The sequence below is a fragment of the Hoplias malabaricus genome, chromosome 3, assembly GCF_029633855.1.
Source record: "Hoplias malabaricus isolate fHopMal1 chromosome 3, fHopMal1.hap1, whole genome shotgun sequence".
NCBI classification, from domain to species: domain Eukaryota; kingdom Metazoa; phylum Chordata; class Actinopteri; order Characiformes; family Erythrinidae; genus Hoplias; species Hoplias malabaricus.
In genome coordinates, this window is record NC_089802.1 from 18,784,030 (window position 1) to 18,808,018 (window position 23,989).

Genomic DNA, 23,989 nt, shown 5'->3' on the forward strand with positions numbered 1-23,989 from the left:
AAAGAAAAAAAATTGTACATCCACTGATTTGTCTCAGCAAGGCAGCAACACAAAGAATGGACCAAAACCAAGATTTAAAATGGAATTCCACCAACGTTCCCAATTTCTGCATAGTTTCATGGTTAAGCTGTAAGCAGGTATTCAGGAAGGTTTAAAGTAAAGTAAAATGATTCATTCAAGACAAACTTACCAACTCACTGCTCAAAACGAACAGTCCTTATCCCAGAAAATAAGTTCTCTTTGGGTCCTATTTAGCCATACACTGACTTCTCAGTAATGAATAAATTTTAATCAAACGCCAAAATGATGTCAAACCTATTGATCCAAGATCCATCATTCAGCAAGAGCTCCGAAATTAGAGTTATTTAGAGACAAACTCTTCCGACGTCTGGTTCCCAGCGCCATCCTCATCCCCATACAATTCTGAAACAGCATCTTACATCAAACCACTCTGAATGACTAAACGTCTTAATCCGTTAGACAGAAATTAAGAAATGTCATTTACAACCAAAACAAATGTAGTGGTAGAGTTGTGTGACATGACTCTGTTGTAAACAGGAACACTAGCAGATGCATGAACAGTTTTAAAGTGTTGAGGTACGAAATAAAAGAAATGTTTAAATATAAAAAAGGTACCAAACGTGTCCTTTGGTGTGACGTCTGACGCGCACACACTTCTGAATCCCCAGAATACATCCAGGCCTTTTATTTATTTATTTAAAAAAAAAGGCCCATTGAAAAAGCTTTAGCTTCGGTGCAGAGCTTTAGCTTTTTCTCCAAAGAGCTGTTATTTTGGCACCTTTGTTCTGCAATCATTTTTCCCCCCACACCATGTTTTAACAAAGGAAAAAAGTGCTCTTTATATGAAATGACTATTATCCCAAGACTGCTCGTCCTGTATTGTCCGGTTTTATTTTTAGACGTGCTGTGAGTATTCCAGGGATTCCAAATGAATCCAAGACAAACATTATGGACTCCAAGAAGGTTAAAGGCTTTGATATACAGATGCCTTCCAAAGTGCTTTTTGGCTACACTTCCCTCATTTCAGAAAAATAATCAAAATTTAAAAATAGTCACAAAAGGCTATGAGAATTACCAATACAAAAGGCATTAGGCAACGACATACAGAGCTTTAGCTGCTATGCCGATTCAAAACTAAAACTGGCCCAGACAGACGGTATAAATCAGCGAAATTCCTCTAGAGTGCCGCCCTTCGTCCAGTTAATACACAGCGCAACAGACTGCGGCACTGACACGCCGAAAATGAAATACCAAATGTATAGTGTGTTATGTTGACTATTAATCTACTGAATGTGATTTCCTGTGGTTAATCAAGAAGACATTTCGCAAAGCCTATTACAAATTCTATTAGGTGAAGAGCTGCGGCTTCAGAATTCATTTGCTTTTTAAATTAACAAGTAAACACATGACTTACGGTTCTGAGAACTGAAGTCTTAGGATTTAATTTACCCCAAATATAATAAATAATGTCCAGAACAATCACGCAACAAAACACATGTAATCCAAACAGCATTAGTTCACTGGCTTTGTGCTGTGGTTTCAGTTTAGCAGATTTGTCTTATGCTTTGAGCCCTATAAATGTGCAATTTATTATGATGCATTTCACTGTAACCCTCTTACTACCTTCAGAGCCAATTCACCCAGAGCCAGACTGAGTCTAGTTCTGGGAAAGAGCCCACTGTCAACGGTGCTTCTCCCTTGACAATCAATTTTACTCCCAGGCTAGGCTTCATCTGTGGGTAAGGAGACTTTAAATTGGCAAAAACCTATAGTGGTGTCTCTGAACTGGCTGTTGGGGTGAATATGAAATCAGTGACAGTGCAACAGCAAAGGAAAGCTTTAAGGTATATGGGTGTCTGCGGTCGAGAGGTTTTCCTTTAAACTTGTCCATGATCTTTAGGCATGAAGGACTCGTGACGGCACATGCCCCAGCAGCAGAGATGACTCCTTTTGTTCTGTGGGTAGAAAGAGGGAGTCTTTTATTTTTGAAAAATTCTCCTAAAAAACATGCTTATTAATTTAATACAGCAATCAACCATAATAAAATCACCTGTCCGTTCTCTCTGCTTCAGTCACTATACAGGAGCATGCTGTAATTCATTAATTAGAGAGTGCAGTTTAACCGTTTCTCTGCTCCTTTCCCTGTTGTTCAATGTTCAGGACTCCCAAAGAGACCACCACAAAGCAGGTATGATTTGGGTGATGAGTCATTTTCAGCACTGCAGTGACACTGACGTGGTGGTGGTGGTGTGTTACTGTGTGTTGTGCTGAGTGGATCAGACTCAGCAGTGCGGCTTGACTTTTTAAATCCCTCAGTGTCAGTGCTGGACTGGGAATAGTGCACCATTCAAAAATATCCAGCCAACAGTGTCCTGTGTCCACTGATGAAGGACTAGAGAATGACCAACACAAACTGTGCAGCAATAGATGAGCTACTGTCTCTGACTTGATATCTACAACATGGACCAAAAAAGGTAGGTGTATCTAACAGAGTGAAGAGTGAGTGGATTCATTGTTTAAAAATCTTCAGCAGCACTGCTGTGTCTGAACCATTCGTACAACACACACTAACACATCACCACTGTCAGTGTCACTGCAGCGCTGAAAATAAACCACCACCCAAATCATACCTGCTCTGTGGTGTCCTGTGGTGGTCTGGCCATTGAAGAACAGGGTGAAAGGGGGAAATAATGTAAACAGAGCAACAAAATGGAGTGCAGTCTGTAAATATAGAACTACAAAGTGCTCCTGTACACTGTCAGCGAAACTCTCATTGCTGTGGTACCATCAAGGGTACATATTGGGGTTGCAAAGTGGTGGAAATTTTCCAATACATTTCCAGTAAATTAACATTCTATGGGAACTTTAGCTCAGGAACACTGGAACTATTTAAAAATGTAAATTTCGAGGAAAGATTTGGGAATTTATTGGAATAAACAAGAAATATTGGATAATTTATAGGAACTATAATCATACACTATAATCAATGTACCGTTTGTCAGCAGCAGACATGAAGGCATAACAATACAAATAATAACTATGACACACAGTTAGTTGCAAGCAAAACTTTATAAATGCTTAATTATTTCACTGAACAATCAACAGTTCAATCAATAAACAATCAAAAGAATGCAACCCCTCCCCCCACCCTCTCAAAAAACCTTTCCCACAAGCTTCTCAATCCTGGCCTCTGCAAGTCCTGCATTTGTGCTTTAATAATTTCAGACTTCTTCCTGAACCTTGGTATGTGCCATGTTCAAATAAATAATTAATAAGTATTAATTCTTGATTATAGAAACCAGTTGAGGCAAAAAAAAAATAGGTAGTCAGCCTATGCTAGCCTTGGTAAACTATCCTCTTGCTAGCCTGCTAGCCTTGGTAAGTTGGTCTCTTAAATGTAATTGCTCATTTAGCTTTTCTGATTCACCAGATAGCAAGCAACTGTGAGAATACACGGTGATTTAAGAGTTACTTAAATGTTTCAATGCTATTACTGTCAATAAAACCTACATTTATGAATCTAAATGTGTGCTTTCTGTAGAGGTGAGTGTCAGGTCTCTATCAATCATCTGGACTTATGCTGTACATGTGATGAAAAACTGAACAGTGCAGGGGGTGTGGCCCCAATAGCCCTTCAGTGTGTAATGTGCCATGTGCCTGGGATTGAGGAGCAGCTTTGTTATTCAACTGTTTTGGAATCATATCTAATTATTTTAGCCAAGATTATGCTTCAGTATATTTTTTAATAACTATATGTAAGTTTCTCACTTTAGCTTTGAATATTTCCATTAATTCCCCATCAATTCCCATGGTTAATTTCCTGGAATTTTGCAACCCTACATATTCTGTACCTTTAAATTAGGGAACATAATTGTACCATATTCTATTATAATGTATAATATGTACATTTTAAAATTGTGTTGGTTTCATATGCCTCATTTCATCTTCAGGACTGATATTTTAATTTAAACAGATCTATAAAGAAAAATTAAACACATTCAACTCTCCTTCTGAAGAAGAGAATGGAATGCAGCTTTAGGGAAGACAAATGGACTTTAAAACCACATTTGTATCTTTAAAAGGAACATCTACACTATGTTCTGAGAGTGTACGGACAGTGGACAGTGAATGTAGAAACAAGGAGGCGGTCATAATATTATGGCTGATCAGTGTATATGAGTAATGTCAATAAAGTTGTCAGAAGCAAGAACCTTGGACAGTGAGGATCCTTTTCCTTCGTCACCTGCTGTTTGGTTTGTTACTGGATACACCTTTGATGGATTTGTTCTGGTGTAAATAGGAAGACACACACACACACAAAAATAGTGTTTGTAAAGGGCAAAACTGCAAAGTCACAATGTCCAGTGAAATAAAAACCTACCCAACACTTTATTAGGAATACCTATACAATTATTTAATCACACAATTATCCAAGTGTTTAACAGAAAAGCTTTACCCGTTGACATTTATCTCAATAGCTTGGTGAGCTTCCTCAAGAAGGGAATTAGATGGCCCAAACAGCAGACAAAGTTGGGCCCAATCTGTCTCACTTTTGGCACTTACAGCTAGTTACAGCACTAGCAATTGATGTGTGGGCCTGATATGAGTCAAATGTCATGGGCTGGTCTTTACTTGAGACCAGGTGGAGGTGGAGCTATGGCTGGGCTGAGGCAGCACTATCATTCTGGAGGACAGCCATAATACCCACTAAACTATAACAACACTTTCTCATCATCTAATGGCTACTTCTAGCATAATAATGCACCGTATCTGGGTTTGCTAAGTTTGGTGGACTTTCAAAAATTGCCAAAAATTCAGGTTCTTCTGAAAGCAAAGCTGGTTGTATCCAGCATTAGTGGATAAGTGTTCCTATTAACACTGCTGTTGAGTGTACACTGGAAGCAGATAAACGAAGGATCAAATTGATTTGTTTTTTCTTTAATCAGAAATCCAACATTCAGCTGTGAAGTTTTTAAATGTGGCCTTAAGTTGAATTTAAGTTTCAGTATCTCTATAAACAAAAAGAAACCTTACCTTGTGTTTTTTGCATTTCATAGAGAAGTTGTCCTCATTTAGCACACAGCCTGCAAAAATAAAAGGTGAACACCACTCAACTATTCTGGCTATATAAAAGATAAGTTTAAAAATGTCAAAGCAGACTGTGAGGCATGACAATCATATAAAAGTGTAACCAGCCAATCATTGTCATAGGGAAAACACCCCTTGAAGAAGAACGAATTTGGCCTGCTGTGAAAATATTGTACCTCGGCCATTTAGGCCACTTTTCATGATCCATATCTCCAAGTATTACAAATGCACTTTGAACTATAATTAATAGACTTGGATTTCACTTGATTGCTTGAAACCCATTCCATAAAATGTGTTACTCTCTACATGTTCCAACACATTCCCTTCAAATTTTAACAACAGCCTTTTTAAGAGATTCATGCTGCTGTCTACTCTCAAGCTTGGACAAGTTTGCTTAGCAAATACAGCCAAGAGAGCAGCTGTTAACAGACCGTCAGGCATAAAGGCAGTAACACAGCCATCTCAGGAGACAATGCATCATGAGACTGTATTAGTATGTCTCTCCAAATTACAAGTTGTGCAGTGTGCACACTGGAAGAAGATATTACACTGCTTGGATTTTTTGAACAAAAATACACTCACCTGACTCTGCTGCACACATGTAGTGATACTTGTTAGGACAGTCTTTAAAAAAGCATCCCAGAGTAGCCCCCGTTCTCTGACAAAATGAGCACATCTGAAATGAGAGAAAAAATACTGTCTGGGATTTAAAAAAAAAAAAAAAAAAAAAAAAAAAAGGCAGTAGTGTCCAGTTTCACTTTGGTGAAAAATATTCTTTAATTTTACACTTATCCTACACAGATCAGCCAACACATGTTAAGATTTACACTGAGGTAAAGGTAGAAACTAGGTTGAACTAGCTCAGTGTTGCAAGTTATTTTACTATTTGTCAAAGTTTATTTAAAATTGTTTAAAAAGTTAGTGATTTTAAGTGTGCCGTTTGTAGGACGCTAACTGGTGCAGTGTAAGAGAGGTGGTGCTGAAACCTTGTCCTGAAGATTTACCACCTACAGCATTTTAGATCCAACAGATCCTGAAGGTCTTTACCTGGTACTGTACCTAAACTGTGATGCCAAATCTACTGAAATAATTGCATTCCCTGTTCTCTGAACAGACCTGGACACAGCAAAAACTACTGATTAAGTCAAACTCAACCCAGTAGAGAATACACAGAATGGATTCAAACCAACCTAAATCCAACAAAATTGAAAATATAAAGTCTGGTTTCCTAATATTCTGTCTCAAGTGGTCAGAAACCTGAACTTGAACAACACTTTTATTAAAAAAAAAAAAACCCAGTATAAACCCATGTAAAGAAGGTAATATATATATTTTTAAAATATTTTAATTAGTTCATTTATTCATATATTCTCATTTGTTCACCCTCATCATCATTGCTGTTGTGAAGTAAAAATTTTGAAAATAAACAATTAAATCTATTATAATTCTAGTAAGATATTTAAAATGTTCATGGACTGAACACTTGGAACACTTCAGGTGTAAGTTTATACCAGTATCTGAATTTCAAAATTCAAAGCACATTCTCTGTTGGGGAAAGGTTAGAACTAGACATAAATACATATATACAAAGACACTTGTGTCATGTAAGTGTGTGTGGGCGTTCCTGGAAAAGGTGTCATCTTGAAAGCGGCATATATTAGTTTTTAGCATCAGTGATTCCATCACAGAGGTGTAAATCAACAGTGACAGTCCCAGGATATTGGACTTATTACTAGTAACAGTGTGGATGGTCTGGAGCAAGCAACATCTATCTCTTCCACATGAGACCTGAAATATTGATCCATCTGACCACAATATTTTCACTGTGAGTGTCCAACCTAGATTGACAGCGATTTTGACACAATTAACTTAAGGCTTTATATATTATATATAAAACACACAAACACACATTGTTACTATACACACAGAAGTTACTTTGGTCTGAATGTTTTAAATAAATTGATTTAAGTGGATGTTGAATGAAAATTAAATGTACGTGTGTGTGTCTCAGACTGGAGAACACAAAAGTTTGAGAACCACTGCTGTAGTTCTCGACAAAAGCTTGCCACAGTAATCCTGAGCCCATGTGTTTTTATAATAAAATTACATTATTGTCTTATCTGAAAACATATGGACATCAGTAATTTCTTTTTACTGCCATGTTTGTTTACATAAAAATGATCATCATCACTGATATTGCTACTCGCTCTGTTCTGTCCTCTGGTTTTTCTCTGGTCTCTCTATTCTGGTCGTGTTGGGCCTACTTGTGACCTTCACACTATTTCCTCCAGGTTCATTTGATTACATTACGTAACACAGAGTGTAATATGAAATCTCTTTCCATCTTTTATGTGGAATAGTTTTTAAAACTTTTCAATCATTTTCTCAAGCTTTTGCTGCCAAAGTGGTGAGGTTCGACCCATTTCTGCTCATAGCTCTTTCTGGAAAGCACATCATTATACATTTAACCTCGTTACTCGCTCATCCAAAATTCTTTGTAATGTGCTGCAGGACTGGATATATATTTACAAACAATGCTGACCCAACACAATATAAAATATGTGTAAAGAAATACAAGTCAAAGTACATTTAGAAATCACTGGTTTTCTTTTTTTTTAAACTCTCTACACCCTGCCAACTTTGGGGTTTGTTTTTCTTTATTTACATTAATTAAAAGGCCAATTGTGTTTTAAAAAATCTAATTATATATAAATATTTAGTGTTGTGCAAGTCAGGAAATGCATCTCTTTTTTCAGCGTTGAGGAAAAAGCCAAAAAGAAAGCATTTAACACAAAGCTGCTCACTGTGTGATAGTCAGGTACTGCTCTGAGAACAACAGCAGTTTGTTTTCTTTTTTTGTTTTCTACTTCCTTTCTCAACAGTAGTTTCCTGACAGCTTTTCCTGACATCCGTACTATTACAGTGGAAAGATGGACAGAAGCACCTTGTTCCAGATCTGAAACTGGAACTTGATTTTCTCCCGTCTCTCAAAATGAAGTTTGACATAAAGTAATGAGCAACTACCTATATTTGCTTGCAAATACTGAGCTTAGATCGATGGTTCTTTTATACATTTTATGTCCAACTACTTTGCATATTATTACAACTACTGTTCAGTTCAATTATACTTTGATTGTAACTGAAGTATGTGGAATGTGAATGTGGAAAGGGGTGTTGGCACAATGTCCCTGTGGGCCTTATTTTGGGCAGCCTTGGTTCAAACAAGCCACATTAATGGCTGTGAAATCGAAGACTTACCGTTTCCTTTGCCATCTTAACAGCTTTTTCGAGGCCGTAGAGCTTCCCTCTCACAAGAAAGACACCTGCTGACCATATGCCACAGTCCTCATGGAGCCAGTACTCACAGGGCTCTAGTGGCACAATAGGGGGGCTGTACCAGTCTGTTACAGAGTCCATCCTGGTCCTTTTAGCAGCAGGGCTGCAAGAAAGATCACCCTCACTGCACCATCCCTGAAATGTCTCTAAAGCAGCTGATTCACGAACTTTGCCGTGACCCTCATGAATCCAGCTTGCCGGTGAGGAAGTCCCGTGGGTGTTGCCATTGAAAATTTGAGTGGAGTCTGAGTCATTGGAGTCCTCCTCTCTCTGTTCCTCTGGATTAGCCTGTGTTTTTGAGACAGGCCTGAAACCCTCAGGATAGTAGGGCCCATGCAAGTCCCCTAGATCCATAGCATTAGCAGACATTCCACACAGACAGCAGACCAGAGAGCCCTGCTGAACTGCGTCTGTTGAAACACGGCCATGCTGGAGATAAGGTGTTGTCAGTATGGCACCAGATACACACTTTTTGGGCCCCTGTTGCTTTCCCCTGTTCAGCCTTTCACACTCATCAGGGTAATTGATGATTGTGCAGCTAGGATATGCCTTGAGTTCCACATGGACAAAAGGTGCGAAGGTCTCGTCTCGCTTCTCCTTTCTATCGTCTTTATAGTTTGCATACTTGAGTTTTATCTCCGGTTCCTGGGGAGAGAAAATGGAACTCTGGCCACCTTTACGAGTCTTCCTTTTTCTTTTGGGTGGGTGACCCTTCTTTGCTTTAGGCGATCCTTTGTGGCTCTGACGCTTTGAAGAGCTTTTTGTACAAACCTGCGTAGGTGGTGCAGCCTGCTTTTTCACCCTTACAGGAGATTTGCTGGAAAGTTTATGCCGTTCTGTTGATTTCTTGCCATATTTTATTGGTTTGTGTAAGGTCTCAGGGGATGTGTGGTCGAGTGCATGTTTCAAAGCATTTTCAGAACTTGAGGTAGATATTTTGCTTTCAGAACTATTCAAATCAGTCACACCTGTTTCTTCTTTTTCTTCCTCCTCCATGAATTGTACTTTTGTCTTTTCATTAGGTTTGGTCACCACCTCTTCAGCACACACCTTCTCCAGAACATCTCGGTTACTGTTGTCTAATGACACTTCTGGTTCAGAGCCCAGATGAGCAGCTTCATCAACCTGAGCCTTTGCACACCGTAACTTTTTTGTGGAAGAGACATGACTGGATCTATATCGGATAGGGCAAATATTCTGAACAATGGCCTGTAACCTCTTACCTCTTCTTGTTCTTGGGGGAAGCTCTTTTCTTCCAAGAATGTCTTTTTTGGACATCAAACCACTGCTCACATTTGCATCTCTGTTTGGTAGTGTACATCTTTCTGTGCTTTCTTCTTGTACCTCAGATAAATTGCTGCTCTGTTCTGTCTGTTCTGGTTTGCATGTGTCAATATTATTCCCTGTGAGATGACTGCTAATGCTGCTATCAAATCCTAATGCAATATCCACACCCGAAGATGAATCTGTCTCTTCCACACTTGTGGTTGGATCAGATTCTTCTTTACTTAATTCATCTTGGCTAGTGCTACTTTTTTCAATCAATGTATCGACTTCCTCACTTGGAGCCTGTGCAGTCTGTGGCAAAATGAAAACATTCTTTGCCTCATCCAGTGAAGCAACAGGAGGTGACACTGGATGGTCCAGTGTACTAATAAAGTCTTGGTTTAATGAGACAGCAAGGCCTGTCGGGTTGTTTTGTAAAATAACTGGCTCCCCTGATCTGGAGATGAGGAACAGTACCTCAGGATTACCATTCCTTTGCTGATCCTCGGGGTTTACAAAATGTCCAGCTGGGAAACCACCATTGAAAGCTCCTGCCTCCCACAAGCCACTAACACTACCATTCTGCAAATCGTCCAAGCTGAGAGGAATCTTGCATTGGTTGGGGTTGCTCTGCTGTAAAGATTTAAGTGTTTCCAAAGCCAGGCTTTCAACATCTTGTATTCCACTGACATCATGAGCCTGCTGAAAATAAAGTCCTGCAACATTTTCAACAACTTGAGCTGGTGTGACAAACTCAAATGAGTTGGCACAGGCTGCTAACCCAACCGGCACGGAGATTTGCTGGAGACAATGCTGATCTATCTCCACACAGAGTGGAGCTCCACCCGTATCAGTGACCAACTGTGCAGCATCATACGCAGTAGGGTGCAGAGAAAACGTCTTGCTAATAGGAACCCCATAAATCTGGGAATGCTCAGAAAGAGGGTTGTGGGTCGAAAAGACATGAGACTTGCTCACATAAGACAGCGTGACAGTTGTGTTGGAGAATGCATTGTCGGGTTGGATCTGGTCACTGGGTGGTGGAAGGTGGTTGGTTTCAACTACTGGGAGAACCATTCCATTGCTGGTCCCAGAACTCTCATACCAGGCTGGTGACTGGACAACTTGCAAGGCTTCTATAGAGTTGGCTTTCAGCTGACACTCTTCACTGTTTCTCGTTAGGTCAAAAACACTGGGCTGATTGCAGGCAGAAGAGATTTCCTGAGGCTGTAAACCATCAGAGTTCCTAGGGGGGTGTTCCATATCAGCTGCAAGTTTAAAAACATGAAACAAAGTTTGAAAATGTTTAAAGTTTGAAAAAACAAAACAAAAATAAGTATACCAAAAGAGTTGTTCAAAATCAACAGTATATATAAATGAAACAAAACAGCTCAACAGTAGGTCTTTAATTATTGGCAGTGTCAAAGCTGTTTTCCCCTCCTCAGTCCTGAAATGTTATTTGGTTTCAGTGAAGACACCGATGTGTAGCTGGTCAACTACTTTAATCTTAGTAAACATAATGACTGTTAGGCATCAAAAAGTAAAAAAAAAAAACAATTGAAATTGTCATTTATTAACACATTATTTGTTAAAAACCTGGTCAAAATAAGTGATGAGGCCCTTAAAGGCAACATTGATAATTGTGGGGAACAAATTTTCTCTCAGGTTTGTTTATGTTCAGAAGTTCAGTGCCCTTTAAGGTGGAACTGTGTGTTTGAGAAGACAAAAAGATAACATTGTGTGTATGTGGCTGAAGCTGAACTTGTCTGAAAGTTTTTATTCACTGTTTGAAATACCACAGAATGTCATTTGTTACTACTAGTTTGTAGAACTTTCGGTCTGGGTTTACTCTCCTGAATTTTGAGTGATTTCCACTCTAAGTAATCTAAACCAGCAAAAATAAGTCAACACTGCCCACCTACAAAGCAGGATTAAAGCAATATCCTCATCTCTGTTTAAGTGTTTTTTAACATTTGTAATTCTCTTTGTCTAAAAATCTCCAGATGCCTTTTCTCTCCCGTGAGTAGAGACAGAGAAAGCCTAGTATACTGGGCAATTTTTAGCCATTTACAGACACCGGAAATTCATAAACACTTTAGACCAGTTTCCAGCATGCCAACAGACTGGAGAGCTATTATATATAAAATAATAATAATAAAATAAATATATAAAAACATTTAATTACGATTTTGAATATCAACATTAGGAGTAACCATTAAAAACTTGCTCAGATAATAACTAATCACCAACAACAAATCACATACCTGGCTTATTGCCCCCAAACTGACAAATTACAGTGGATTTCATGAGAACACACACACAAACACAATTCCACTGCAAATTGCATAGGAAAACAGAAATAACTCACTATGGAGGAAAAAACATGCAAGGGTATGTTGGAGAAAGTTATCGAAAGACAAATGAAAAGAAACATTTTCAAAGTCTGTAACTCTCCACGAAGAACTGGAAACTGTAGGGCATCAACAAAACCTTGCTTAGATTATGCGGTCCTTCCAAACTAGAACACTGAAAACACTCATCTCTAGCTCTGAAGTTATCAAGAGGTCAATGGCAACTATGAAGGACTTACAACCCAGACAAATCCAAACAGACTGTGATTAAAGCAAAATGTTAAATAAAAAGAATTGTCACATTACAGACTGGTATTCTAGCTTGTTATATTAATTTTCAGAACTGCAGCATTTCTTGTTCATTAGTTTATTAATCATTACAAAGGTATATTTGTAAATAAATCTGAAAATACAGGGAGTGTCAAAAGTAAAGAAAGAGAAAAGAAAACACTGATATAAAACATGGTGATCCATTTTTAGGCACAAGCTGCTGAGGAAGAGGGAAATCATGGTCTAACAAGTTTCCCCCTTCCCTGACATTGTTTAAAATATGATCATCATCTTTCACAAAAGGATGGTGTTCCCTTACTTTTAGCATATCCAATATATTTATTTTTATAGCTTTTGATTTCAGGCTGTAAGATGAAATAAATCACTATTTCAAATGAACATGATGATATAATCTTTGCAGTGTATAATATATATTTTTGAAAATAAAATATTAAATAAGCCTCAGATGAAAATCTGAAAAAGTGATTAACCTTGTTAACATTTCAATGAGGTGTGTTTTATATGCTAGTCAATTACATGGCTGAGGGTTTCCTTTAACTGTTGTGTTACTAAAACTTCAAAAGGGAAGATCCAGACGGTCAGGTTTTCTTACATCATAAAACTATGGAACCAATCCCATCAAATTGCAGGGAGGGGCATTTGAGCTGCAAGAGTGTGTTGAATAGATAAGCAATGACTGAAGTTCCGCACATACTGAATAAATGTGATGGTGTAGAAACAAAGTCACTTAAAGGCTAAATACTGATATAAAAAATATTTTTGATGGACCAGGATGAGTTGTATGGGTTTAATCAAGGTCAGAAGGCGGAGATTAATTCAAATTTAAATCAAAATAAATAACACATTTAAATAAATAAAAATTAAAAAGCCAAGATGTGTAGCGTTACTAATAAGCATTAAATTACAGAGGCGGTGTTCAGTAACACAGGTATTATGTGACACTGAGAGGTCTCATATTTGGTCTTTATTAATTACGTTACTGTGTTATAAATTATCTTTGGATCCTGGAGAAAGAGTCTACTCTCAGAACTCAGTCCACTGGGTCTGGGTCACTAACCCGTGTAGCATGCTAATGATAGCTATCTGATACATATTATTAACTGTTACTCCACTGTCAGTTTGTTTTGAGCTGTGTTGTCTAGTTATAGCGACTAAGTTATTTTATAGTGTATTTCGATGTAGAACAGACCAAGAATCCAGTGTTCATCACACAACTACAAATTAGACAACTGTTTTCTTGGCAGCTGGCTAACAACAGCCATGTTCGCTAGTTTAGCTTTGAGAAAGCGACTGAGAAGATGAATGCCTTTAGCAGGTGGCTTACAATCAACACTACAGCGGCAATGAGCTGTCTGAAAACTAACTACTACAGTCAGATAAGATACAGACAAGGAGTTCAAACAACATATAAACGCAAGAGAAAACAGGAATAACAGTGGTTAAGGCTCAGAACCGAGAGTTTGTCCCAAAGAATCGATTCACAAGTTGAATCCGAAGACAAGGACTCGATTCTCCACAGAGTTCATCTGCTTACACGGTGACTGAGACGTATGCTAGCTAACGATATTTTAATCCACAGCACGTATATAGGAATCCGCTTTATTTAAAAGTAAAAACAACGTAGTATGTACATTTTATAACCAAAATAGTTTAGAAACACTCGTATTTGACAGAGAAAACTCTTTGCTCAATCGACTAAGTCTATTTGGCTAATGACATCTTATATAATTATTTTCATACGATTTACAATAAACACAAATTGAGCTTTTATTTTAAATTCAGTTTTATTCAGATTTTTAAACGATTTTTTAAACGATGTCCTTCACGTCTTTTTTTCTGAATCAGGCATAGATTCGACTCCTTCGGTTTGAAATGGACTTGGAATCGACTCCAATATTATTTGAACCGAACAGCCGTAGCTGAAGCTAAAGTAGCCGTTGAGCTAAAACAAAGAGGAGAGTGCGTTAAAACTTACCCGAGAATAGAAGTGGTGTTAATTATCAGAATTAGGAAACCATTCCAAACCCCATTCCGACGCCATTACTGCATACTTCAGCAGGAAGAGTGTTTAAACAGTCTAACGTTACTGGGATTAGACAAGAGGATAGAGAAGTATGAGACTCTGACACTTTGAAGTGTTCTCTCCATGGTGCAGCTAAACTCAGCGTCCGAGCTCTGCTCAGATTCAAACAGTGATGAAGCCATTAGGGAGAATTATGGGACATGTAGTTTATTACCTACCAGACACGTGACTGGGCCACAAAAAAATCAGGATTTTAATCCAATAATAAATTTGTTTTAGTAATTACCCTCAGTTGTGTCGTCTGAGTGAAGACTGAACACGTTTTTTAATATATATGCTGTGAAATAACATGGCGAGGATCCATGTGCATAACTACTCTGAACATCTGTCAAACCAGTTTTTAAAGTTGTAAATAACCAGTGCTAGTTCCTCTAAAGGGTGATCGGTTACATTACCTCTCTTACACTGTAATGGAACTATTTACATATTTTCTGGAAAAAAATTGCTCTGTAGTATTAACCTATAATGCCTGTATAATCTACCTATGTTCTACACTCACTGTCCATTTTGTCAGCACCACTTTCCATAGAGAAGCACTTTGTAGTAATTAAAATTACAAGTAATTAATTTGTGTAAGCAAAATTACACACTGTATTCCTGCTGTTTCTCTGCATAGTTTTGGCACATTTCATGTGTACCGCTTTCACTGGTGCAGACAGCAGCAAACAGGTATTATTGGGTGGAGGAACATCCTCATCATCGCATGACACATGGTGTAACATTAAAGTATTCTGCTAGTATAAGAGGATCAGACACAGCAGTGCTGCTGGAGCACAACACTCACTAACAGACCACAACTAGGACAGTTACAGCTATTCAGAGCAGTCTGCAATTGTAGATCTACAAAGAACACTCAGATGGCACTTCAATCAATTTCAACATGTTATAACTAAATTATGAAAGCAACTGCTTTTTACAAGTAAAAGTCACATTACTGTAATGTTAGCCCCAACACTGATGATAACATGCAGGTTTTTGTGTGCTCAAAAGAGAAAGACTAAATAGGAAACATACAGGGTGCAAAAATATTTATTGCTAATAAACCTGTTGTCAGTTGGTGTACATCTGTGGTATATTTACAGTAACAATGTATAGAGGAATGCAGTTGTTAGCAAAAAAAAAAAAAAAAGGTTTAAATAAATACAAGGAACTGCCACTTACACTAAAGACATTTTCAGCTTTAAGGGTGAGACAAGAAGAAAAACACAAAACAAACAAACAAAACCTTGACCTCCCAATCAGTGAACTGACCATAATGATTACATAAAGGAAACCCTATATAAACTTTATATATCATTTTACACTTGCAAAAGCCCTCCAGATTCAAACTCTTATGGTCATTTGTTTCAAAGTGGTCCTATACTTAAACATTCAGGAATCATCATGTACAAGTACACTTCTGGATATTAAGCCATGTCAATTTTTTTAATTTCTTCTAGCCATCCGTCCAATTACATTATATCTGAATACCACATTTATCATAATAAGATAGTCTGCAGGTATGACTGATTCTACTCTTTTATTAAGTACGAACAATTTGAGTCATTACATATTTATTTATCTTTTGGCTATTCACACATACTAAAGAGTTAAAACAGTAGCTTACACGGTCAGTTTTAGTGTAATGCATGATATATGCTTCATTAAAAACAAATATTTACATTAAGACATGGCAATAAAAATGTCACAGTAACTGAAGTGCACAAAATGCAGACTACAGACATAAAATTCAAAACTTCATACCATGTTTAATATATGCCGTGTGCGGTGACCAGTGTTTCTAAATGAGTAAATTGCTAGGCTAAAATATTGTGGGCCCCTCTATAACATGCAGCAAGGCAGGATGACGATTCAATGTCAGAACTCCTTAGTGTCCTTGTTGTCAAACAAGTGGAGTCTTTGCTCTGCTGTCAAGCCTTCCTTGAGAGACTGCAAAGAGAACAAATACAGAAGGGGGAAGGGTTATTTGTGGACCACTGGATACTTTATCATTGACAATTATCTGAATGATCCCAGTGACATGCTGATGGCAAGCATTCTCTTAAGACTAGATAAGAGAAACCTCTTATCCATGCACAACTGTGAACTTTCACTTCCCAGTCAGAAGTTACTTCATGACATGCAGAACTCTTGTGTTTCCTTGATCTCTGCTTTGGATAAAACAGTGCTTCCAAATCCAGTGAACCCATGATTGACAAAAAAAAAAAGGCGTAAATGGTCCTTGGGGTATGTATACACATGCTTTACCACAGGGTTAGGAAAACCTGACCTTGGAGCAACACCTTCCTGCAGAGGTCAGTCCCAGTCCCATACTTGATCAGAATGAATATCAGGCAGGACAAAAACAGGCCATGTTCACAACCAGCATTAACATATGTCTTAGGGTCCAATCACAAGAGACTGCCACAAAGAACAGCAGTTTTTACCTGACAGAAATATTCTGCAATCTGCATGTTTCAGGGCCAGGCTATTAAAGTGGCAACCAAGCCACAGCTCTTTTTCGCTGGCTCTACTATTTATAATACAAAATACAGCTTTTGGACACCCCTGAGCTATTACAATCTTTTTAACTGCATGGTCAGCCAGGGCAACATCTGAAGGAAATGAACAGGACCATACTGAAAGAACATAGGGCAATAATGTAGTTGATGTGGGGGTATTTTGTTGTGGAAAGGATGCATCAGGACACATTATCATTCATACTACAGGTGTAATGCTGCCCTGATGTGTTCCCAACAACCTCTAAAAGTGACATGAATGATCTTTGAGACAAACTGTACCCCATTCATAACTTTAACTTAGTGCTGTCCACTTATGATCTCCCAAGACACGTTAATGCCATTTGTGAACATGGCCTTTGTTCGCTGAAAACAGAACCATTTTTTACCTGTTCTTGCATTTCTAACGTAACATTCTTAAACCTTTTAGAAAAACAGAATCTGATCATGTTCCTTTCATGTTGGTCATATATATCATAAAATAGTTTCATAAAGCATTCGTCAATCTGTCTATGAAAGGTGTCTCAAACACAAGCCATATAACTGTTGGTGTCTTGTCATTACACAGCTATTAAATAGACAATATTCATAAGTCAAAACCTAAATGTTAAACACTGTTAACAGCAAATTTCTGTTGTCGAATGTATAGATGTTTATTGTTACTTACAAACATGAGATAAATAAAAATCAGCTGAGTACAAATTTATAGCTTAAGCCCAAACGTTGTAAGGATTTATAAAATCTGATGAAAACAATTTTAAGCAAATATCTGCTGATACTGATGTTTATATCACTAACAATCATATGCAAAAATAATCCTGGACTACGTACACCATGTACATTACAAGTGCATCTCATTAAATTAGAACATATTCAAAAACTTTATTTCAGTAATTCGTTTTAAAAAGTGAAACTCATGATATAGATTAATTAGTGATCCATTTCAAGCATGTATTTATTTCAGTGTTGATGATTTTGGCTTTCAGCCAATGAAAATCCAAAAGTAATCATACTCGAAAATAAGAATATTTATATAAGACCAACTTAAAAAATGATTTTTAATACAGAAATGTTGGCCTAGTGAAAAGTATGTAAAGTATATTCACTCAATACTTGGTTGGGACTCCTTCTGGATTAATTACTGTATCAATGCAGTGTGACAGGGAGGCAATCAGCCTGTGGCACTGCTGAGATGTTATGGAAGCCCAAGTTGCTTTGATAGCGGCTTTAAGCTTGACTGCATTGTTGGGTCTGGGGTGTCTCACCTTCTTCTTGACAATACCCCATAGATTCTCTATGAGATTTAGGTCAGACGAGTTTGCTGGCCAATCAAGCACAGTGATACTGTGGTTAACAAACCAGGTCTTGGTACTTTTGGCAGTGTGGACATGTACCAAATCCTGCTGGAAAATGAAATCTGAATCTCCATAAAACTCTAAAATTTCCTGATAGACGGCTGCACTGAATTTGGACTTGATATAACAGAGTGTACCAACAGCAGCAGATGACATTGCACTCACACTAGACTCAAGCAGCTTGGACTGTGTGCCTCTCCATTCTTCCTCCAGACTCTGGGACCTTGATTTTCAAATGAAGCTCAAAATAGACTTTCATCTGAAAACAAGACTTTGGCCCAGGTAAGACGCTTCTGGCGCTGTCTCTAGGTCATGAGTGGCTTGACACAAGGAATGTGATAATTGTGGCCCATGTCCTGAATAAGTCTGTGCGTGGTGGCTCTTGAAGCACTGACTCCAGCAACAGTCCCGCTCCTTGTGAATGTCCCCCAAATTTTTTAATGGACCTTTCTTGATAATCCTTTTTCTACCACTTTTTCCTTCCACTCAACTTTCCATTAATATGCTGAATACAGCAGGAGGGTGTCAGTGACTGCCTTCTGGACATCTGTCAAGTCAGACAGTCAGACTACCCCATGATTGTGTAACGTACTGAACCAGACTAAGGGACAATTTTAAAGGCTTAGGAAACCTTTGCAGATGTTTTGTATTGATTATTCTAATTTTATGAGACAATGACTTTTGGGTTTTCATTGGCTGAAAGCCATAATCATCAATATTAAAAGAAATTAATTAATTAATTCATTCATTAATTGTAACTGCTAATCCAGTTCAGGGTCGCAGTGGGTCCAGTGCCTACCTGGAATCATTGCGCGCAAGGCAGGAACACACCCTGGAGGGGGTGCCAGTCCTTCACAGGGCAACACACACACAGTCATTCACACAGTCACACCTACAGACACTTTTGAGTCGCTACTCCGCCTATCAACGTGTGTTTTTGGACTGTGGGAGGAAACCGGAACACCCGGAGGAAACCCACGCAGACTCAGGGAAAACACACCAAACTCCTCACAGACAGTCACCTGGAGAGGGACTCAAACCCACAACTTCCAGGTCCCTGGAGCTGTGTGACTGCGACACTACCTGCCACTCTATTAAAAGAAATAAACACTTGAAATAGATCAATCAATTTGTAATGAATCCATATAATATATGAGTTTCACGTTTGGAAATGAATTAGTGTAATAAATTGAAACTTAAACTTAAATAAACTTTTTGATGATATTCTAATTTATTGAGCTGTACCTGTAAATCATAAGATATAATTTTGTTTTAAAAAACCTTGGGATGTTGGAGGCAAGTAAGTCAAAGAGCTTGTAAGATACATAGAACAGGGATTTCAAATTAACATCAGTTGGGAACACTTACAGATGAATAAGTTTCAGTGCGGATCAGTGCTGGAACTAAATTCTGTACAAAGGGTTTACATTCAGGTCTAAAATTGTCCATCTAACTGATAGATAACAACCATACAACTGTTCTCTTGCCATCTACATGAGTACAAACTCTGATACATGGCTAGAGAGTGCACAGCTTATAAGATAAATTTTATAGTTAATTTTCTGTGAGTACAGGGGGTGAATATGGAGCCAACTGGAAATGCGAGCGTATGACATGAGTGGCTCTCCTCAGTGCACATGGTGGAACAGAACAACAAGTTAATGCATGCACAGGCCCTGAAATCACACATCCACAGACGTTAACGTCGGTAAAAATTATGGAATCATAATCATGTTCACCAAGATTTATTTTTTTTTTAAATTTGTAATAAATTAAGAAATCACAGAAATGACACTAAAATGTTTAAACAGAACAATGACTTTGTGAAAGTTACTTTAAACAAATTAAATGTAATTATTTGAATTAAAGCCATATTCTTTCCATATCAAGCAGAGCAATAATATCATGGACCAAAGTATGTTGTTGTTCTCAAATTGTTTGAGCTGTGCAGATGGAGTCATGGACTAGTTTTCACCATAAATTTTTCAACCCAATTAAGACCCACACTGTATATAGGCCATAAAATTAAGGCGATAAATCTTTGTCCTTGATGTCCTTGTTTAGTTATGATCAATTTCATTAGTTTCACTTTCATATAGAGACAGGCCTTGTAGTTCTTACATTTTTAGTCTGTAGTCCATCTATTGCTCTTGGTCCCCTTTCACTTTGTTCTTCTAATGGTCAAACTTGCTGTGTCTGATCCATTTGTACAAACAGAACACACACTAATACCACTACCACCACCACGTCAGAGTCATTGCAAACACAAAGATCCACCCAAATAACACCTATTCTGCGGTGGTCCTTTCAGAGTCGACTGAAGAACAGAGTATAAATAGGGCTAACATCGAATGCAGAGCAACAGACAGGCTACAGTCTGTAACTGTATAACCACACTTATGTAGTCAGGAGAGCTGAGAAAACGGATAAGGAGTGTAGAAAAAGTATGTGGCTAACTGAGTGCATTATTAATGATGTGGAAAATCTGATAATTTCTTCAGGCAGTCTTCATAGGTTAGAATAGAAGGTAATCAGTTCACTGTTTGATGCAGATACGTGATTCACCACAGAATAACATTGCCATCCAATCATGCACACTCCATGCTGGCTTCTATTAAGTACACTGTATCTTTTCTTCTGTTAAGGTGCTAGTTTCTGTGTGTGGATTTTTGGGTATAAATGTCATTTCATTCAGCCAGTTTCTTATAGTTTTTAAACTTATTTTCATCCATTTGTTTTTCATTAGCTTTGTTCAGGGTGATCTGGGTGGCATGTTGATTTATCTATCCTATAGTTTTGACAATTTGAAATTCTTCCCATTTTTTTTTTTATACTTTCACCAGTAGACACAGCTGACTGGGATTAACCGATATCTTTTGCCACGTTCAGTACTGGATTTCCTTATTGAAATTGTTTAATAGTCTTTTCTATTGTTTCAACTGAAGACTCTCTTGCTGGGGCCATTTAATGGATTTTTTATGTTTACTTCTGACTATGCTGTAGATGTACACATCTTTGAAATGTAAAGTGCATCACAAATAAAATATATTATTATTATGTTTTATTCCAATTAGCCGCAGTCCAGCCGCTTGTTCAGGTCTGAAAACAATCTTTTTAATGCAGGCTAATTCATATTTTAAAAAGTGCAAGGGGATTTTAGATTTTCTTTACAAGCCCATTCCATATATTTTCTCTCAACATTAAGTAATTCCATATTTTGTATTTCATTTAATCTATTAAAATGTTTTAAATGTCATTCATTTCAATTAAGAATTTTGATTTAGGACAAAGGCAGAATTTTTAACTATTACACAAAAATTGTTACACAAATTTATTACACATATCTGTGATTTGTTTATTTGTTACAAATTGTAATCGCTGGGTGAACATCCTCCAAGTGTGATGATCCTAGAAATTTTGCCAGGGGTGTAATTTGCTTAGTATTTTATGTGGAAGTGTCCTCAGCAGAAATTTGGAGCAATTCACCTAAAAATAAACAGTCAATGGGTCTTCACCTTTAAATCTTTAGCTGTCCCAGGGCATATCACGACTCATAGACTGAGGGAAATGGGGTAGACACACACACACACACACACACACACACACCACTTTGTTAGAGGGAATGTTCAAAAACACACCTCACCAGTACTTAGCAGGCTTTTTCCTGTGGAAAGCAACACATTAAATGCTGAAGCAGCTCTTCAGACTACGTCAATAAAATAATATTCACTAAAACTGGACCATTCAAAACAGTAAGAAAAAGTCTGGGCTGTGGTTCCTAAAAGCATTTTTGAAACATCATCACACAAAACACTCTGTCTAATAGTTAAGATGATCTTAACACTTAGATAAGAGGAAGTGGACCCTGATTAGTTGAAGTGTGTCCCACCCTGTGCTGTGAGTACTATAATTGTTTTTTTCTCAGGGATTTAACAATTTATAAACAAGATGGGCTCAGTGTGAATGCAACGTGGAGCAATTTACCAGCAGAAGACTTAATGCAACACTTAGGAATCATAATGTGTGAACAGAAGCTGATATATTACTGTCAAATACAGTGATGTACGTGTAGATTTAACTTGGCAAATCAGTACACATTTTGTGGTACAAGTTTGTTTGCCGATTTTATTTATTATTTTTTTACTCATTCTGTGAAAACATCACATGATTTATTTGGTACATCATTTTAAAGAAAATCAGCAAATATTTTACACACATATGGCTGCACATGGCTGCTTTTGTGGTAAATATGGTTCAACATGGCCTGCATAACATTTGTTTTTTTGTTTGTTTGTTTTGTTTACACTACAGTTTTTAATATTTATGAGAAATAGTATAATTGTTAAAGTAATGATGGAGCACTTGGCTATTATTACTGAGAATGTCACCTCCAGCTGACTTAGAAAAAGGCCATTTTACAAGGATGTATACATCCATATTGCTATGAAAATCTAAATCTGTGTAGTAAGGCTAAGTGTACACACTACTGGCAAAATATCCAATTACATTACTGTGTTTTAACTGTGAAGCAGGCTTTCATAAACAGAGCCTGTACACAGATAGATCATATTTGACACGTAGCCCTTTGGCGTCTACATGCTATCAAATTTAAGTCATAATGTTATTCAGCATAACTTGCTCCATGGGCTAAAATAATACACAGAAAAACTGATGAGAGTAGCAGGTATTTAACCTGACAGGTAAGCTGAGTTGACCAGAGGCAGCACTATTATGTCTGCATGACAGCTGCAAACTCAAAGCTCTCAATCTCAGATCCTCTTAAATTGCAGAAATGAGGGAAAGACAAAAATAAAAAGAGGAGACCAGCTGCACAGATTCCTACAAAAATAAATTGTAGCGTCCAGGCACATACCTTTGACCTCATTGCACGCTCAGAGCGTTTTGCAGCTGCTGCTGCCATCTTCAAAATGTCTGGATTGCTTTTTGATTTCATAATATCTGAAAAGGTAAACAAAGTTTATCATTTAAAAAAAAAAAAAACATTAGAAACAAAGTTACTCTGTGTAGTGAACCAACAATTGAATCTTGCATTCGTTCATTGTCTGTAACCACTTATATCCAGTTCAGGGTTGTGGTGGGTCTGGACCCAGAATCACTTGGCTCAAGGCAGGACTGGGGGAGCCAGTCCATTGCTGGGTGACATACACTCACACTAACTCCAACTGAGTAGCCAATCCCACCTATTAACGCGTGTTTTTGACCAGTGGGAGGATACCAAACAGAGCACCTGAAGGAAATCCACACTGACATGGAGAGAAAACACCAAACTCCTCCCTGACAGTATCCCGGAGCAGGGCTCGACCCTGGAGCAGTGTGACACGTGTTGCACGACTTTGATTGAATTGTTCACACAATTTTTTGAGAGCAGCAGAATATTGCTGATAATAGTGGCATAATTTTACATAGCAGTTTTTTAACAAAACTATAGAATATAAGGTTTACCATTGAAAATTGATCACGGGAATAGGCAAATAAACAGAAAAGACAGATCATACCGTAACCTCCCCGCTGCACCTCCTCCGGCGAAGGCTCTCCCAAGGCCTCATGGGCCAGCTGCAGTTGATCTCGCAGCCGCCCTAGATCCCTCTCTGCTTTGGCCTTCACAATGCTTAGCTCTGTGTAGATATCCTTGTACTTATCTGTTGCATACTTCTTATCCTAGAGCATCAATACCAAATT

General features: G+C 37.8%; 2 protein-coding genes across 7 annotated transcripts in view; both read right to left on the reverse strand.

Moving 5' to 3' along the window:
* Positions 1-4,232: 4,232 nt before the first annotated feature.
* si:dkey-94l16.4 (transcription factor 20) lies at positions 4,233-14,538 on the reverse strand. The gene is made up of 5 exons (XM_066662671.1): positions 14,329-14,538; positions 8,368-10,979; positions 5,692-5,785; positions 5,056-5,105; positions 4,233-4,308 (listed from the first exon to the last, which is right to left on the reverse strand). Exons 2-5 carry the CDS (start codon positions 10,972-10,974, stop codon positions 4,261-4,263), a joined length of 2,799 nt encoding a protein of 932 aa, XP_066518768.1. The 5' UTR covers positions 10,975-10,979; positions 14,329-14,538; the 3' UTR covers positions 4,233-4,260.
* Positions 14,539-15,457: 919 nt separating this feature from the next.
* The window catches only part of mprip (myosin phosphatase Rho interacting protein), a 52,626-nt gene continuing 44,094 nt past the window's right edge, over positions 15,458-23,989 (reverse strand). For 3 of the 6 annotated variants that reach the window (XM_066663275.1, XM_066663273.1, XM_066663272.1), the window contains 3 exons: positions 23,806-23,968; positions 23,163-23,248; positions 15,458-16,365 (listed from right to left, as the gene is read on the reverse strand). In XM_066663275.1, coding sequence (XP_066519372.1) covers positions 16,294-16,365; positions 23,163-23,248; positions 23,806-23,968 — 321 coding nt within the window. In that variant the 3' untranslated portion in view covers positions 15,458-16,293. Of the gene's footprint in view, positions 16,366-21,804; positions 21,848-21,927; positions 21,954-23,162; positions 23,249-23,805; positions 23,969-23,989 lie in introns of all 6 variants that reach the window. The other 3 variants (XM_066663274.1, XM_066663277.1, XM_066663276.1) reach the window with 3 other exon arrangements.